The following is an 18,045-nucleotide window of genomic DNA, read 5'->3' on the forward strand; positions in this document are numbered from 1 at the left end:
TAAAACAAAATATATATATATGACCAGTTAAAACCGTGTCATAATGTTCACAACAACTAGAAATGTGTTCACTTCGACTGAAATTTGTAGAAGGAAACCAGTGTGGCCTATGTCACGGAAATTCAAACCCTAGTAATAATGCAGAACCTTACTTGTAACTATTTGTTTGTATGTATACGTTCAGAAATGCACATCACTTCAAGTGTAAATGAAAAATGTAATTACTACTTAGCAGGTATACCCATTTCTTCGGAGATTTACAATCACTTTGATCCCACAGCATGTTTGTTCATATATTAACGTTATGAATGAATATAACTCTTTATTCTTGCAAATCAATTAGCGCTAAGGCTCGAGTATTCGTATGGCAGTTGCTTCTATGTGTTGTGTTTCTGGTAGTAGGATGTGGTGGTGGGAAATGCATCTTTTTATGGTGATCATAGTTCCACCGCCATCTCTGTCCCTGTCCATCCTGTAGATATTGTCATTTCGTAGTGTGAAGTGTTTAGTGGTATTTTTTCTAGTTTCTTGTATCAATATGTCTATGTCATGTTCTGTTAGATATTGTGTGAACTCTGCCTTCTTGGCTGGGTCGTTTTGCATTCCAGTAAGAAATCTCCCCCTTACATTTCTCTCCACTCACCCTCCCTATAGCTGCTATATCCTGGCATGGAAGCTCGCGAGTCCGTGCCTTACCTATGTTTGACATTGCCTAACAGTGTTCCTTATTGATGAGAATTTACATTTTTATGATGAAATGCAATTTTCTTAGCATTATTCGAGTCCAGTTGTTTTACTTCAAGTATCGAGAGAAAATAATAAAACCTTTTCGTTCTCTAGGGAGGACACCGCCTGGGGGTCCTTATGGGCCAGCCGCTACTGTTCTCTCTATAAAGCTAGATATTACGTGGAGTACAGCCCAGCTCTCGCCAGTCCAGCTAATCGAGTAGATCATCCCACTTGCGGAAAAAAACACTCGTATTCCTGATAGTAACATTGAGGATATAGTACTTGATAATGACTGTGATTTATCAGAATTTTCTATTTTATTGCTGACAAATCAAGTGTTGAAGAATCCTCAGAGTGCTGTGGTATGGAAGAATGTTTCAAGTGATGATGGTGGGCCAGTAAACTCAGAAGGACTTAAAATAAGTGTATAAATAAATTGATTATATTATTTTGTGTGTTCTTAAGCAATAAATAAGTTTAATATATTTTGTCCACAAATGCATGCGAGTGGGCTGAAAATAAAATTTCTCGACCAGCAAACAGAAAGGGTTAATGAAATGTGGGAATTTGCATTGCTAAACATGAGAAAGAATAAAAATTATGTAAAATTTTTATTGGTCTTTGTTCCAGCATAGATATTCCTTTGTAACAATTGAATTTACATTCCAGAACATAGATAGGTCTTACGGCGACAATGGGATAGGAAAGGGCTAGGAATGGGAAGGAAGCAACCATGACCTAATTAAGGTACATTTGCCTGGTGTGAAAATGGGAAACCACAATAAAACCATCTTCAGGACTGCTGACAGTAGGGTTCGTACCCACAATTTCCTGAATGCAAGCCCACAGCTGTGCACCTCTAACTGCTTGGCCAACTCGCTTGGTGCATAGATACTTCTCTGATGTTGCTGCTCTATTCATCTGTCAAGTCATCAGAGGGTGTACCATTCTGAAACAAAATATAATAATGTAGATCATCACCATTGTCTTCATCCATCTGTACATACCTACAGGCATTCAAAGAGGTTGCTAAAAGCAGAGGGCGGCCACAAGGCTTATAGTATAGATATCTTTCTGACAGGAAGCACTTCAATTTATTTTAATCATGGTATTAATTTTGGCCTATTGATATTAGGCCATCAAGATCTTAAAAAACAAAAAACTAATTGGCCATACATATAACAAAAATAGATAGCATAATACTTGAAAATAGTTCTGATCCAATATTCAATATCCACTAAAATAAGTCACTGTCTTGAAGATGCAACAAAACACTTGAAAATTCCATGATCTGTTGTTATACTTCAATAAATATAATAAATAACAACAATTGTTGAACACTTGTATAAAATTAAAAGCAACTGTTGTCCGGCTCCGTGGCTACATGGTTAGCTTGCTGACCTTTGGTCACAGGGGTCCCGGGCTCGATTCCCGGCAGGGTCGAAAATTTGAACCATCCTTGGTTAATTTACCTGGCACGGGGGCTGGGTGTATGTGTTGTCTTCATCGTCATTTCATCCTCATCACAACACGCAGGTCGCCTACGGGTGTCAATCAAAAGTCCTGCACCTGGCAAACGGAACCCGTTCTGGGATCTCCCAGCACTAAAAGCCACATGACGTTTCATTTCAAAAGTAATTGATGAAAAATTAAGATAGAATAGATTGATGTTATACAAGTGTTCAACAAATTGTTTTATATATCTTCAAGACATTGATTTATATTTATTGAAGTATACCAACAGATCATAGAATTTTCAAGTGTTGTGTTATATTTTCAAGACAGTGACTCATTTTGGTGGATATTGAATACTGGATCAGAACTGTTTTCAAGTATTATTCTACTTTTGTTATAAGTATGGTCAATATGGCTGATGATGGCCTAATACAAATAGGCCGAAACTAGTACCATGATTAAAATAAATTGAGGTACTAATTTTATATTGTATTGATTACATGGATTATCTCATTTATCTATACTAATCTATAAAGAAGTAAAGTTTGTTTGTATGTAATGGCTAATCTCAGGAACTACTGGACTGATTCTAAAAATTCTTTCACTAATAGAAAGATACATTATCCCTGAGTGCTATGGGCTATATTTTCTCTTCAAAACAATTCGAGGGAGGGGGGTGACATGGGGAGATAAAAAAATACTAGGCTAATATAGGCAAAATATTGAATTTGTCGTACAAGGACGAGACAAAGCTCATTTTAAGCCCCTTGACGCAAAGAACTAAATACAGTAAGCCCTATGGGCCCAAAAACCATGTTTTAAGGCCCTAAAACCAACCATTATTGAGATATTGGAACCACACTACACCTGCTCTAGGAATCGGATAAAGAAATGAACTGCCGTAACCATGGCAACATCAGCTCCAGTATACTTAACAGCAGCGAGATTATCTACAATATATCACAAAAACCTAATTCAAGTATGTCTTCTAAACTTAAGTGTTCTGAAATTCACAAAATCATTGAAGATCTATCAGAAACCTATCCCTCTGATTTGAAAATAATTCACTTAAATGCTCAGTCATTAGTTGATAAGGTACATTTCGATGAGTTTTTTGACTGCTTTGTTGATTCAAATATTAACGTTATTGCTGTAAGTGAGACATTTTTCAAGGGGTCCATTCCGGACTCAGAGATTAACATTCCTGGCTTTAATCTATATAGAAACGATAGATTGGGCAAGAGAGGAGGAGGGGTGGCTGTGTACGTGAGGAGCAATATAAAATGTAAAATAGTTCACACCTCCCCTGCAGAATATTGTCGTAAGCCAGAGTATATTTTCCTAGAACTTGAATTAGCTATAGGTAAAGTATTATTTTCATGCATCTACCGTCCTCCCAAAATTGGTTTCATGGATTCGTTTGTAGAGGCGATGTATAATTACGTTTTTCATTATAAATATGTTATACTTGCAGGTGATATGAATGGGCATTTTGGATCAGGGTCCTCGGAAACTGTAGTAATCGATGATGCACTTGACTCATGCAATTTAACTAGAATACCATTTGATGACACATACCATACTGCATATTGTCATTCTAATCTCGATACCATAGCTTCAAATTGTAATGATACCCTTCTTAAATTTGGGCAGACCCCAGCGAGTGGATTTTCTGGACATGATATGCTATATGCTGTCTTCTCTATATCGGCACCCAAATATGAAAGAAAATGGATCACATTTAGGGATTTCCGCAGTTTTAATCCTGAAGATTTTCGAAAAGACGTAATTTCTGCTCCCTGGTATGAAGTATTTTCTCAGCGTAATATCGATGATAAAGTCATCAAATTTAATAGTTTAATTTCCGCGTTGTACGACAAGCATGCCCCATTAAAACTAATTCGAGCCAAACACCCACCTAACCCGTGGATAACGTCTACAATAAAGAAATTAATCTCTGCGCGGGACAAGGCAAAAAGAAAGCACATCAAAACCAGGAAACCTGAAGACTTTGAAACTTTTCGCATCTTGCGTAATAAAACCAAACTCGCGATCCGTGATGCTAAAGTCAAACACATGCATTCTTTGTTCAGTAAGAGAACAACTTCGTCTGCTCTCTGGGGAACTATAAAATCACTAGGTATTGCTAAGAAAAATTCGCAACATACTTCCTCATTCATATCTGCAGAATTGCAAAATGATTATTTCTTAAAGATCTCACCAGTGAACAATTCTCACAGAATATCCGAAATTATTCATAGTTACATGAACACAAAAGAACCTCAACATGATCTCTTTCACTTTTCGTACATTTACCCAGAGGATATAGTCAAGGTATTTAAGAGCATGAATACCAAGGCTGTTGGACCAGATGGTATCTCACATCCCCTCCTAATGAACTGTTTGGATATAATCACTCCGGTTATAGCTCACCTGTATAATTTCTGTTTACAATCAGGAGTATTTCCAGCTGTATGGAAAATGGCCAATATAAGACCTGTTCCTAAAGTTCCTTCTCCTCAAAAATTTGATGATTTCAGGCCAATCAGTATTTTGTCAATATTAGGTAAAGGATTAGAAAGGATTGTTTACCAACAACTCACTTCGTATTTAAATACTCATTCTATACTTAACACATTTCAGTCTGGTTTTCGAACAGGCCATAGCACTACGACGGCACTTCTCAAAGTCACCGATGATATCAAGTTTGCAATGGACAGAAAGGAACTAACGCTTCTGGTATTATTCGATTTAAGTAAGGCATTTGATAGAGTTCATCATGACCTCCTTCTGACTAAATTACGCACAATGGGCATATCTCTATCAGCTCTCTCTTGGTTTGAATCGTTCTTGAAAGGGAGATCTCAGCGTGTAGTATTTGACAAACAAAATTTTTCTAAGTGGTCTAGTGTGCATTCTGGCGTCCCTCAGGGTTCCGTGTTGGGTCCCGTTTTGTTTTCGCTGTATATAAACGATCTGCCTGGAGTTTTACGCTACACGAGACATCATATGTATGCCGATGATTTACAGATCTATTACCATTTTCCTGTGAATCGTGTTGTCGAAAGTATTAGTAAAATAAATCTAGATATAGACAGACTACATCAATATACACTAAGTCATAATTTACTATTAAATGAAAACAAAACTTTAGCTATTTTTCTAGGATATCGAAGAAACTTATCAAATCTTTTCAACAGGGACATTCCTCCAGTAATTGTAAACGGTTCTGTAGTCAAGTATCAGGAATGTGTTAAGAATTTAGGTATTCTAATGGATAACACTCTGTCCTGGACCTTTCATGCCAAGCACTTGGTCAAGAAAGTGTCTGGCATATTGCATCAGTTTCGACGAAACTTGCCGTATCTTCCTTTCTCGGTGAGAAAGATGCTGATCCAAACTATGGTATTTCCTATTTTAGATTACGGCGCTGTAATTTACAGCGATATCTCTGAGAAATATAATAGCAAACTCCAACGTATTCAGAATGCCTGTGTTCGATTCGTCTTCAATATTCGTAAAGACTGTCACGTAACATCTTACTACAAAGCCGCAGAGTGGTTGAAACTCAGGGATAGACGATCATACTCAGCTGCTTGTTTACTTCTGAGAATTTTAAAATCTAATGCTCCCTCATATTTGACCAAGTCCTTTGTTCAGATGAGTCAAGTGCACGACCGGGACAATAGGTTTACAGCTAACACCCTTCAGGTTCCACAGCATCGTACGGTAAAGTGCAGTAAGTCGTTCATTGTCACTGCCTCTCAATTATACAACGATCTTAAACTATATGAAATTCAGCAAAGTAGTGTTGGAACTCAGAAAAAATATCTTAAATACCGCTACCTTTCCACTTATTAAGCCATGTAAATGAATTTTCACCAAATTAATTAAATAGTACGAAATATCATAATGCCCTAGATACATTTTAGATGCTCAGTCTTATTCTTAATTCATCCTCGGCTTTAAAAATCTTAGGTTTCTGTTTCGTCTTCTGTTCCTTGTTAGTATAGTGTATGTTTATGAAATGTTAAAGTATTATTGTAACCTCCTAGATGTTTAGTTTTTAATCTTATTCTTATATCCTCAGTAGGAAAATGTATCTTACGCTTTTTATGTATTCTTTCATTAGATTTTGTATGTTAGGTGATACATTTAAGTTAAAGTGGCAGTTAGTTACAGCCAAAGGGACCTCTGGTCCTACTTGTAATTAACTTTAAATAAATATATTTCTATTCTATTTCTATTCTTATTCTTTTCTACCAGTTTCCCCACACCTGTGGGGTCGCGGGTGGGAACTGTGTCACACATGTGGATTTGATGCTGTTTTACGACTGGATGCTCTTCCTGACGCCAACCCTATGTGTAGGGATGTAATTACTATTGCGTATTCCTGTTGTGGTTGGTAATGTGGTGTGTTGAGTGAATATGAAGAGGAGAGTGTTGGGACAAACACAAACAACCTGTCCTCGAGCCAGAAGGATTAATCACACGCGATTAAAATATCCGACCCAGCCCAGAATCGAAACTGGAACTCTGTGAACCGAACGCCTCAAATGTTGAACTCTCAGCCAAGGAGTGGGGCAGTTTTTAAAATTAGTGTATCTCATAAACTTGAACATTGGTATCTGTAATCTCCTTTAGAAATAAAGAAACCCCTTTCTTTGACTGTTTCTCACATGTAGAGTTCCATGTCGCATGTTCCAGATTTAGCTCTGTCAGTAGCTTGGTCATCTTAGCCCGAAAAGGCAATGCCACAAACATGGTTTACAAAGAGGTTCTGGCATAAATGAAATGCAATTTTTTGGCAAGTTCTTATATTTAGGCATTTTCAGGTAATGTCTTAATGCAGCACTGAGGAACAATTAATTTTTATCAACTTAAGAAATCCTCGCGAGTGAAGCCATGGGTAACAGCTAGTCTACAATAATTGAATGGGTGCTCGCAAAAACGGGCTAACCAACAAATTTGGAAAAAATGAGTTATGTGCTGCCATCAATTGCGGAAGGTTCAAAGTATCTTCTGTGAGTAGGGATAACATCAGGCAATCCTGTATGATGAGATACAATGCTTTGAATTTTATGCCATTTTATTTAGGCCAATTTTGTTATTGCAAAATCGGGCTAACAAACGTTTACGGAGGAGGCCGTAAAGATGGCATTGCTGTATATGTAGGTTAGCAAACCTTATCCCCATGTTTACTAGAGGCTGTGGGTGTTTCTAGTTTTTTTGTGCCAGATGAATGGAAGGATTTTGTAAAAAGAGCTAGAGTAAGATAGCCATTTCAAGTAGTAAAAATGACAAGTGATAAGTTTGTGAGCACTCAACCTTTGCTAGAAAAATTAACCAAGAAAATGGTATCTATAAATAAGCAAAGAGTACTAGTTAGTAAAGTTTCAGGCATACTATTTATGAAAGATGTACCATTTAAGTATTTTTAAAATATTTATATAGTATTGTTGAGGAATATGATTCTGTTGACCTTCACACAAGGAACAGTAATGGTGGTCGGCCATCACTTGCTAGTGTTCAGCTGTCACCAAAGTACAGTGTTAAAAGACCAATAAAGCCAGCAAACCTAAGGACTTGCTTGAGCTACTTGAATATGTCCCTGCAATATATCACCAGTATTACATAGAATTGACAGCTGGCAATGGCCAAGAGGTGACTGACGAATCATTTTCCAATGCATTAGAACATGACCCATAAGACTGATGATTGTCCCATGAGGGAAAGTTATGTCATATTTAAAAATAAGTCTGAAGCATCTTTATGTCTAAAGAAACAATGGCACTTATGCCCTTGGAAAGGCGCTGGCCTGCCCAGCGACCACTACTCAGCCCGAAGGCCTGTAGATTACGAGGGTTCGCGTGGTCAGCACGACGCATCCTCTGTGCCGTTATTCTGGGTTTACGAGACCGGGGCCGCCATCTCACCATCAAATAGCTCCTAAGTTCTAATCACGTAGGCTGAGTGGACCTCGAATCAGCCCTCAGGTTGAGAGTAAAATCCCTGACCTGGCCGGAAATCGAACCCGGGGCCACTGGGCAAGAGGCAGGCACGCTACCCCTACACTACGGGGGCCGGCATCTTTATGTCTAGTTTGCTGTATAAAATACCTTTTTGTATTGTATGATCATTAAAAAAAAGTTTAGTTACGAATCTAAGGTAAACTATTAACTATTAGCTAGGTCAACGGACAAGTCAGTTTTCTTCCATTTTTTATATTCCTATTTTTCCAAGCACTTTTCATTTTTAATACAGTTCCAATATATGGTATTGATAATTTAAAGGTACTACATCAAGATAAAATAATGAAACAAATATTAGTTTTATGGTATAATTTTTGGTTTAGACATTTGCAAAAGTTGTTCTGACATGTTGGTTAGCCCATTTTTGCGAGCACCCATTCAATTATATTGTCATCAATACGGAACATGAAAATAAATTGTGAACTTTGAAAGAAATGAAGTAGATCAAGAGTGTGCAGCTTGCCAAATTCTGTCAAACTCAGCCATCTGACATGCCTCCATTGCTCGAGCCTGGTCCTCCTTCACATCTGCTGGTGGTCAGAGGTGGTCTGTGCAACAGGTCCCCAGCGGCTGATCTAAGCAGATACCGAGTCTACAAGCTGCACAGTTGCAGTAGAAGTGCTGAGCTGAGCAGACACCTCCACTTTCTTGTGCTACCAGTACTCGCTGCAGACTTATTGGGCTTATTCGATTCCTCTGTCCTCCTGAACATGGTTTTGACAGTCTCTGTTCCACTTAGACTAAGGGGAAAATTAATAATTCTGTTAGATTTGACTTTCAACACCATCTTACCCAGATTGATATTCCCATAAAACATTGATATACCGGTACCAGCTAAACATGGAAGACCTGTGAAAGTCAAGCTCGGTGGTTGGTCTATAAACTAAGCACAGTTTTCAACTGTCTTGGTCACACATTTATGGTGACCCATGGTAGCTGGTGTGATATGTGTTCTACAAGAAAAAGAGTAGTGTTAGCAAAATGTTCCAAAGTTGAAAATTTATTTATGCACACAATTTGTTATTTCCTGACGCAGCAGATAGCAAGCTAAAAGACCTCACTCAGGAAGCAGAAACATAAAGTTGTCCGTGGACACGGAAAAGAAACTCTTCCATCACAATACCATTTGGAGTTATTTCTTGGAAGAACAGAGTTCATTCACCCAAAATAATGCAACACAGAAGCTGTAAGTTTGTGTACTATTTCCACAAATGTCTTCTTCAGTATTAATTTCCAGTTGTGAATTACTTGTATCCAGTACCTGATCCTTTAAACTACTGGTAACCATTTTATAAAACCCATGTCTCATGGGCTACTTCTTTTCTGTTTCTTCAGGTAATTGAGTCTTCCAAATTATTTTGTTCCTCTTCTTCATACAACGAGTCTCCTTTCCCTATCGCAAGGAGTTTCACTATCTCTCTGTAATGCAGCACTCATATTTAAATCCTCCAGTCTCCTTTCTTGTTGAACTCTGCATTCGTTCAATGAACACTGGATGGCCACTGCGCTACAGTTTCACAGGTCTTCAACGTTTAGCTGGGACATTAGTGGCTAACTTGGGTAGGATGGGGTTGAGATTCATCTCTAACACCATTATTTACTTCCCCATAGTCACTGACATGTCCACTACAGTACTGTAATTGACTTTGAAGCATAACCATATAACAGGCTTTCCCAGATTACCGAAGGAATAAAAGTATTATCTACTGATGTGTAAGAAAATACATCATCAGCAGCTGTGAAGTAACATGTACTGTCATAGATTGATGATCAAACCATGTTGTTATAATACTCTACAGGAAGTGTGCAGTTGTCACCCTGGCATTGTGGTTGTATGTCAAGCATTGAAATCTATGCCATTTAATCCATCACTTGACTGATAATTAGTCAATAATTAATTAATTAAATAAATTATTTATTTATTCAAGGATCCATAACAAATCTCTTATGAACAATAGTGACCATAATTAATCTAAAATGAGAAATGCACAAACATTACAAAAGGACACAACTATATACAAAATAAACTGTACAAATCCTGTAGAAATGTGCATGTATGTGTGTGTGCATATACTGTGCGTGCATGTCCAACCCTTGGACCATTTCCTGCAGGGTCACGTATGGAGTGAGACGAATCAGACAAATTCACCATACTTACACACAAATAAAACAAAGCAAGGAATGGGAAGACAATGGTTTTACTCTACATATTTTATAATTGTCATCAAGGACTCTAGATTTTCAAGTGTTTTGTTTTATTACATATTTTTAATGTTTTGTGTTCCAGTACTCCTTATCCGATAATTTGCCAATTAATGGTTATGTAATAGCTGAGGATGACCTCTTAATGTAAAGTCAAACCTAGTCCCTATGATGTTTACATGATAATATAGTTTACATCATTCAGTGTTAATATTGGGCAATTCCGAATTTCGGAAGATTACTTAGGTAAACATGATGAGCTAGCCTTGGCTAATCGCATGGTGAAATACAATTTACATGTGCCTTTTTCGTGTGTGAAGCAAATCACACCCAACCAATTTGCAACAATCGGCACAATGAGTGAAGCGAGAAGCTGGATCTACTGGAGGTACAGGCAATTCGGGACAGGCTGGTATAATTCCTGGTGAGAATGAATTGCTGGTAGAACGGGCTCTCCCATTTAAACACGCCACGTTCACATTTACGCAACGGTCATGGCAGGAAATTTCGACAGAGTTGTCGACGCTGCCATTAACCATCGGCTTGATGGCTATGCTAGACGAAACCAAATTTCCAAAGAGTTTGCTGTGACTGCTTTTCTGTTCCTTTCACAGAAAGGGTGCACCATACGTGGAACAAAATGAGGAAGAATGGAACTGTTCCGGACAAAACCGTACATCTGGCAACACTAATTATGATATTCTTTGAATTTTTTGCATTCCTTTTGTATCCCAAACAGCAAAAGCTTTCGTTTTATCTTGTCCCTTTCCTGTTAAAGTGGAAAACCATACAGTGTCGTCGCTTGGTAAGGGCATGTTTAGTTTTTCAGCTGTATTAAACCATTCATATTGAAATACAAGAACTGCGCCTTCTTCTTACGTAGTTTCTCAAAGCGACGAAGTGAGTTTGAAATTTCCTCCCCATAGAGGTGATTCATGTAGCAATTGAGGCTTTCACGGCCGGCGTTACAAATCATGTCAGTGTTTTCTTTTCTTCACTCACTTTTCTTCTCTGATGCAGAGATTCGGGTATAGTGCCCAAATTTCTGAGAACAGAGTGCTTACTGCTGCGGGAACGTACATGCTCCACACGCAAGGAGCTCGCTACTGTCAACCAGGCGATTTTACAACTGCATTATCTTCTGAGTGCCACACTTTCACCAAAGGACTGGGAAAAAGCAGATCGTATCACCTACTCTTCCATGACTTTGACATTCGATCAGTCAACCAACCGGCAGAAGAAGAAGTTTGAGCGATATCAAGAGAAGCGTCCTGCGCCCAAGACTACGCCTGCCTTGGATACCTCATGGACAATCGTCAACCTGACTAGCTGTTGCCTGTCAGAGGCAGAAACCTCTCTACTGACTAAAGGAGGAAATTTTGCGGTCACCCCTCCTTCGATTCCCGTGGAGGAGATCATCACGAATATCGAAGCTGCTATTCGCAATTTACCATCTGACCAGGCAGAAGAAATCCGCAACGAAGCCCCACGGATACTGAGTAAGGCACCAGCACCAAAGAGCAACCTCACGGCTCAAGAGAGGAAGGCCATCAAAACTCTGAACATGGACGAGAGTGTACTCATTCTTCCCGCAGATAAAGGGAACGCCACTGTCATCATGGCTACTAATGATTACACTGCGAAGATGTCAGAGATTTTGGACCCAGAGACCTACCGCAGACTACCAAATGATCCAACCAATCGGATTCTTCATAACACCAACAGCCTTATTAAGGCCTCTTCATTGCCAGACAGTGTGAAGAGGGAAACCTCCAGAAGTGAAGCTCTACCTCCGAGGCTATATGGCTTACCGAAGATACACAAGGACAACGTACCTCTACGGCCCATCATGAGTGCTATTGGATCACCGAACTACGATATTGCTAAACATCTGGCCACCTTACTACATACAACCTTACATCGGTGGCACACAGTCGTACGTCAGAGACTCAGGCCACTTCAGAGAAAAACTGAATAACATCCAGCTAGAAGCCGAAGACCTGCTTGTCAGCTTTGATATGGTCTCGCTCTACACTAAGATACCTGTGAATGAGGCCATGGACCACATCACTCGGATTTTTCCCGAGGACATTACCAACTTGTTTAACCACTGCCTCACGACAAGCTATTTTCTGTGGAATGGCAATTTCTATGAACAAGTGGACGGCATTGCCATAGGCAGTCCTCTGAGTCTGGTGATAGCAAATTTCTATATGGAAAAGTTCGAAGAAACAGCACTCGGGACCACACCACTGAAACCTAAGGTGTGGCTGCGCTTCGTAGATGACACCTTTGTGATCTGGAGCCATGGAAAGGAACAATTACAGCTGTTTCTTCAGCATATGAATAGTATTAACACCAGTATTCAGTTCACTATGGAGGCAGAAAATGAGGGCAAGCTCCCTTTCCTCGATGTTCTGGTAGACTGCTGATTTAAACTTGAGACACACAGTATACCACAAGCTGACCCACACAGACCGCTATCTTCAGGAGACGTCCAACCACCACCCACGACAAAAATACGGAGTGATTAAGACGCTAGCCGACCGTGCTAAGAGAATTTGTCAACCTCAGCACTTAAACGAAGAACTCAGCCACCTCAACAGGGCCCTACTCACTAATGGGTACAGCCCTAAAGATATTCAGCGAGCACTCCATCCCAGACGTCCAACAACCAAAAAAAAAGAAGAGGAGCAGCCGGCAGCTAAAGCCTTTCTGCTGTATATCAAGAAAATAACTGACAGAATAGGGAGGCTACTGGAGTCGCATGGGTTTAAAACCATATAGAGGCCGACGAAGAAAATCCAGGAACTGCTTAGGTCTGCCAAAGACAAGCACCATCCTCTCTCCACAGCAGGGGTCTACGAGATCCTGTGCAACTGCAGCCAGGTATACATAGGCACTACCAAATGCAGCATCGCCACATGACTGAAGGAGCATAACAGACATAGCCGGCTGGGACAGACAGATAGATCATCAGTCGCTGAACACTCGCTGCTAGCAGGCCATAACATACAGTACAGCAACACTGAAGTACTGTCAACCACTGTGTCTTATCACGCCCGGCTACAGAGGGAAGCCATTGAAATCCTAAAGCATACCAATAGCTTCAACCGTAAGGAGGAATCTGAACGGGTAAACAAAGCCTGGTTTCCAGTCTTGAAAGCTCTAAATCCTGAAGGACACGATAGCCGTGGCAGGCCAGAAGATCAGCTGCCTGTCTCTGCCAAGGCAGGTCAACGTACACCGGGCTCCCTAATGCTTCAACCATTGGCCGAAGAACAGCCAATCAGCGACTGCCCCCCACCATGGCGGCCAATAGGCAAGCAGCGTACCATATCTTGTACTATATAAATAGGTGGAATTACAACAGCACTTCATTCCACTGAGAGCTTCGCTGCTATCGAAGTCAGTCGGAACCCTTGACAATTAGTAAGATTGCTAAAGATATCTGGTTTTTGAAAGAATGTTTAAGGTACGGTGTAATACCGAAATTCTTAAGGTCTACCCAAAGAAAGAACATATCAAGTTCAAAATCTCTTGACACCCAAAACAGAGTAAACAAAATATGGCTAAAAAACGAATTAAAGTTACTGTACAGAAAAAAATCGCTACTAAACTTACAGCTCTACAAAGCACACTTAAGTATATCCCATTTTACATCGCCTTTAGACTGGAGCTCCATTCAACGACATACTATTGAAAAACTCTCCAACATCTTAGATAGAAAGCAAAAAGCTCTAGAAAACAAACTAAAACACCTATTAGAAGATCCAAAAAAGTTAACCGTTAATCAAAAAAATGATTCAATTCCTTTGAAGATAAACAACCCCGCGACAATTAATTTATCAGACACGAAATTTTCTGAAAATGAAATGAACATACTCAACAAAGGAACTAAGTTCAATTGGCCCAACCCGTACAAAATGGAAGAATTAACTATCACAATAGCGGAATCTGAAGCAAATATAGGGAAACTGCCGGCAGAAATACAAAATGACATTAAATATGAAGTAAAAAAGAAACTCCCAAGTTTAGTAAAAGAAATGGAAACTAATTCCAACCAGACCCTCCTAAAACAAATAAAAGACTTAAAGACAAAAATAAAAGATAATGACATTATCGTGACTAAGGCAGATAAAGGCGAAACAATAGTCCTAGTAAATAAAGGTGACTACATCAAAAAAACTGAAGAATTCTTTTCTAATGATTCTTACACTATAGTAAATAAAGACCCGGTTTCTAGAATTCAAAGGAATCTAAAAACAATCCTTAAAAATTCAACTTGTTTATTTAACGAGCAAGAACAACAAAAAATGGTCAACATGAACCCAACATTACCCAAGGCAAAGGCACTACCTAAAGTACACAAAAACAATACACCCATTCGACCAATTATAAACAGCAGAAATAGCCCAACATATAAAATATCAAAATTTATACATCAGTTCCTCAAAAAGCATTATAAGTTCCAGAGTAACTCCTCAATTAAAAACTCAATTGAATTTTGCGAAAGATTAAAAAACTTCAACTTACAACCCCACCATAGAATGAGCTCGTTTGACATTTCCAATATGTATTCAAATATCCCCATTAAAGAAACGATCGAAATTATTAACTCAAACCTTTCCAAATATAGCAACTTAAGTAAACTAGAAGTAGAAGAATTTATTACACTACTTAAATTCGTACTAAATAACAACTATTTCACCTTTAACAATAAAATTTACCACCAATTAAGTTTAGCCATGGGTGACCCCAGCTCAGGAATATTAGCAGATATTTATATGGATAACATAGAACATAGCATAATAAAACCAAAAATAGAAGGAATCTGTCTTTGGCTGAGATTTGTTGACGATACGTTCGTAATAATAGACAACCGAAAAAACAATAGCGAAAAATCCTTGAATTTTTAAACAACATCGATAGATACGTAAAATTTACCAAAGAAGACGAAAAAAACAACTCATTGAATTATCTAGATGTTACTGTAACACGCTTGAAATCCAAATTTGATTATCAGATATACAGAAAACCAACACACACGCCAATAACAATAAGAAATGAATCACTCCACCCCAAATCCCACAAACAAGCAACTTTTTTCAGTATGGTCTACAGAGCCTACAAAATACCCTTATCACCCGCGAATTTTACAAAAGAAATAAATTTTATAAAAGAACTAGCACTAGCCAATGGATATAAAGCAGACATAGTAAATCGAATCATCAACAAAGTAAAGCTCAAAATAGCCACAAACCTCGCACCGGAAAAGACTAAAAAATCCAAATACGCAACCTTCACTTACACCAGTTCAAAGATTCACCAAATAGCAAACCCACTCAAAAAACGGGATATGCAAATAGCCTTTAAAACATACAACACTAACAAAAACTTATTTTTTAACCATAACACAGTAAATGCCTACAATAACAAATTTCAAGGCTCCGGAATATACAGACTAACATGCGCACAGTGTAAATCTTCATATGTTGGCCAAACTGGACGCAGTTTCCTAACCAGATACATGGAACACTTTAACGCCTTAAAACACAATAAATACTCCGCAATGAGTAATCATATGAAAGAAACTGGCCATCATTACACCTCAATAGACAAAGACCTTACAATAATCAAAAGAATCGAAAAGGGGAAGCTAATGACAGAATTCGAAAAAATATATATTGTCCCCTTCTCCGGGGTCGCTCAGTCGGCGGAGCGAGAGTCCCAAAAGGGTGGACCGTTCGCAGGGCCGATTATGCTATTAAGGGACAACTTCATAGAATTTATATTTTCAGGACCCTTGGTGACTGGATAGGTGACACAATATAAATGAAAATCAGGGCAAAATAACAATAACGTTTATTAAAAACATAATGGAAACTCAGTCTGGACAAATGCATGAAAGAAAAAAAAAATTTTAAATACAATGTGATTTTTGCAATAAAAGGAATATCTCAATCTTTAATGGCTTCTGAATAAAAGAATACGACTGTAAGTCCTCACATGCTTCTGGAGTTAGATTCCATTGCTTCTCCAATGAAACTCCACCTAAGATTTTACTCTGTAACATCGAATGAATCATTAAATTAGCAAAGCTGTCATTTCCCGTTATAACTCATGTTTAGTCATTTACAGGTAAAATAATTTCATACATTTTGAAGAACAATTACTATTAACTCAGCATTTATTTGTTCAAGAAATTTCTTGAACATTCATTTCACTCTACCTGTGAAAAATCCTCTAACTCATTTTGTCATCATAAAATTCCTTTACAATTTCATTTTAGTGTTGGGAAATATTTTTACAAATTCTTCACTTTAGCGTTTGGAAATATTTTTACAATTTCTTTGGCATAACTCCCTCTCTCTCGTAGACCACGCTTGACTGTATTCTTTCCTTACTCTATTTAACCTTTCTAAATTACCTAGCATTTCATGGATGGATAGAGCATCATGTGATCCTACACGGAATCAACAACAACAACAATTCATCACAGTCACAAAAAAAATATACAAGATAAGTTTCCTTGGAATGATAAAAGTAAATGACACCAAATAACCCAATTCTACCAACTGGTTATAAGTACCTTTTTATCACACAATGAATCTGTAATATTTATTATTATTATTATTACCCAATCATTTATCTCGTCTTCCTCTTGAGTTTTATTGAAGATCCTTATAATCATCTGACCAGAATAAAACTCGCTCATGACTGTAGTTATGATGATACAGAAAGCCAAATTTCTCTCTCGAAGAATAACCATCACCATCATCAGTGATAAGAGCTCAAGAGCCTCGAAAACATCTAATAACGATCAAGTCGTGTATTATTCAAATCAGTGGTTGAGCCAGAAATAGACCTATTATAGTCCCTAAATCCGTACATCCTCATAAATCATTATCGCCATAATCATTCATTACAATCATTGTGACTCATAATACCGTTTAGGCCCGACATGCACCCTAGTAGTCCCATGTCGTCCATTAATGGCGAACTCCATTATCACAATGACCATACAAGTTGAATCTCAACAACTTTTACATTATCCGACCTTTACTATTTTGATCATTATTATTATTATTACTATTATCCTATAATGGCTCCTAGATCGTTCTCTCGAAGAATATTTCTAACATTCGTCGTTCACTTTCCCTTCTACCATCAATCACTACACATGACTAACAGGGTTTTAAAACTACGATTTAATTATAGTTTACTCCTACATTTAATCATATCTTCATTTACTATTTTTATGAGTTTAATTTACTCTTATTATTATTATTATTATTATTATGATTGTTAGTAGACCTTACTCCCTTAAATCACTTTCGATGATCATAATCATTCACTCTTGTCAACTCAAGAACAACTGGGATTATTCATCATCACGTCCACAAATAAAATTATCATTATTCCAAGAAAATGCAAAGATAGAACAATATTGAAATTACAAATCAACGAAGTAAGGAATGCTCTCCCATCACCATTACATACAAAATTACTAAGGAAACTACTTTACTCTACGCAAGAATACAATCTAGTCATCTACTAAAAGAGAAGAAATTTTACAAGGGTACTCATATTTCCGGTGAAAATCCTTGGCGTCGGGATGCTGCTT

At 38.1% G+C, this 18,045-nt stretch overlaps 1 protein-coding gene across 1 annotated transcript in view; it reads right to left on the bottom strand.

Moving 5' to 3' along the window:
* Positions 1-1,347: 1,347 nt before the first annotated feature.
* Positions 1,348-18,045, bottom strand: part of LOC136872322 (integrin alpha-PS3) — a 238,851-nt gene continuing 222,153 nt past the window's right edge. Inside the window, exon 17 of the mRNA XM_067146136.2 lies at positions 1,348-1,678. Coding sequence (XP_067002237.2) covers positions 1,643-1,678 — 36 coding nt within the window. The 3' untranslated portion in view covers positions 1,348-1,642. The remainder of the gene's footprint in view (positions 1,679-18,045) is intronic.

This window comes from Anabrus simplex, chromosome 4 (genome assembly GCF_040414725.1).
Source record: "Anabrus simplex isolate iqAnaSimp1 chromosome 4, ASM4041472v1, whole genome shotgun sequence".
In the NCBI taxonomy this organism is placed as follows: domain Eukaryota; kingdom Metazoa; phylum Arthropoda; class Insecta; order Orthoptera; family Tettigoniidae; genus Anabrus; species Anabrus simplex.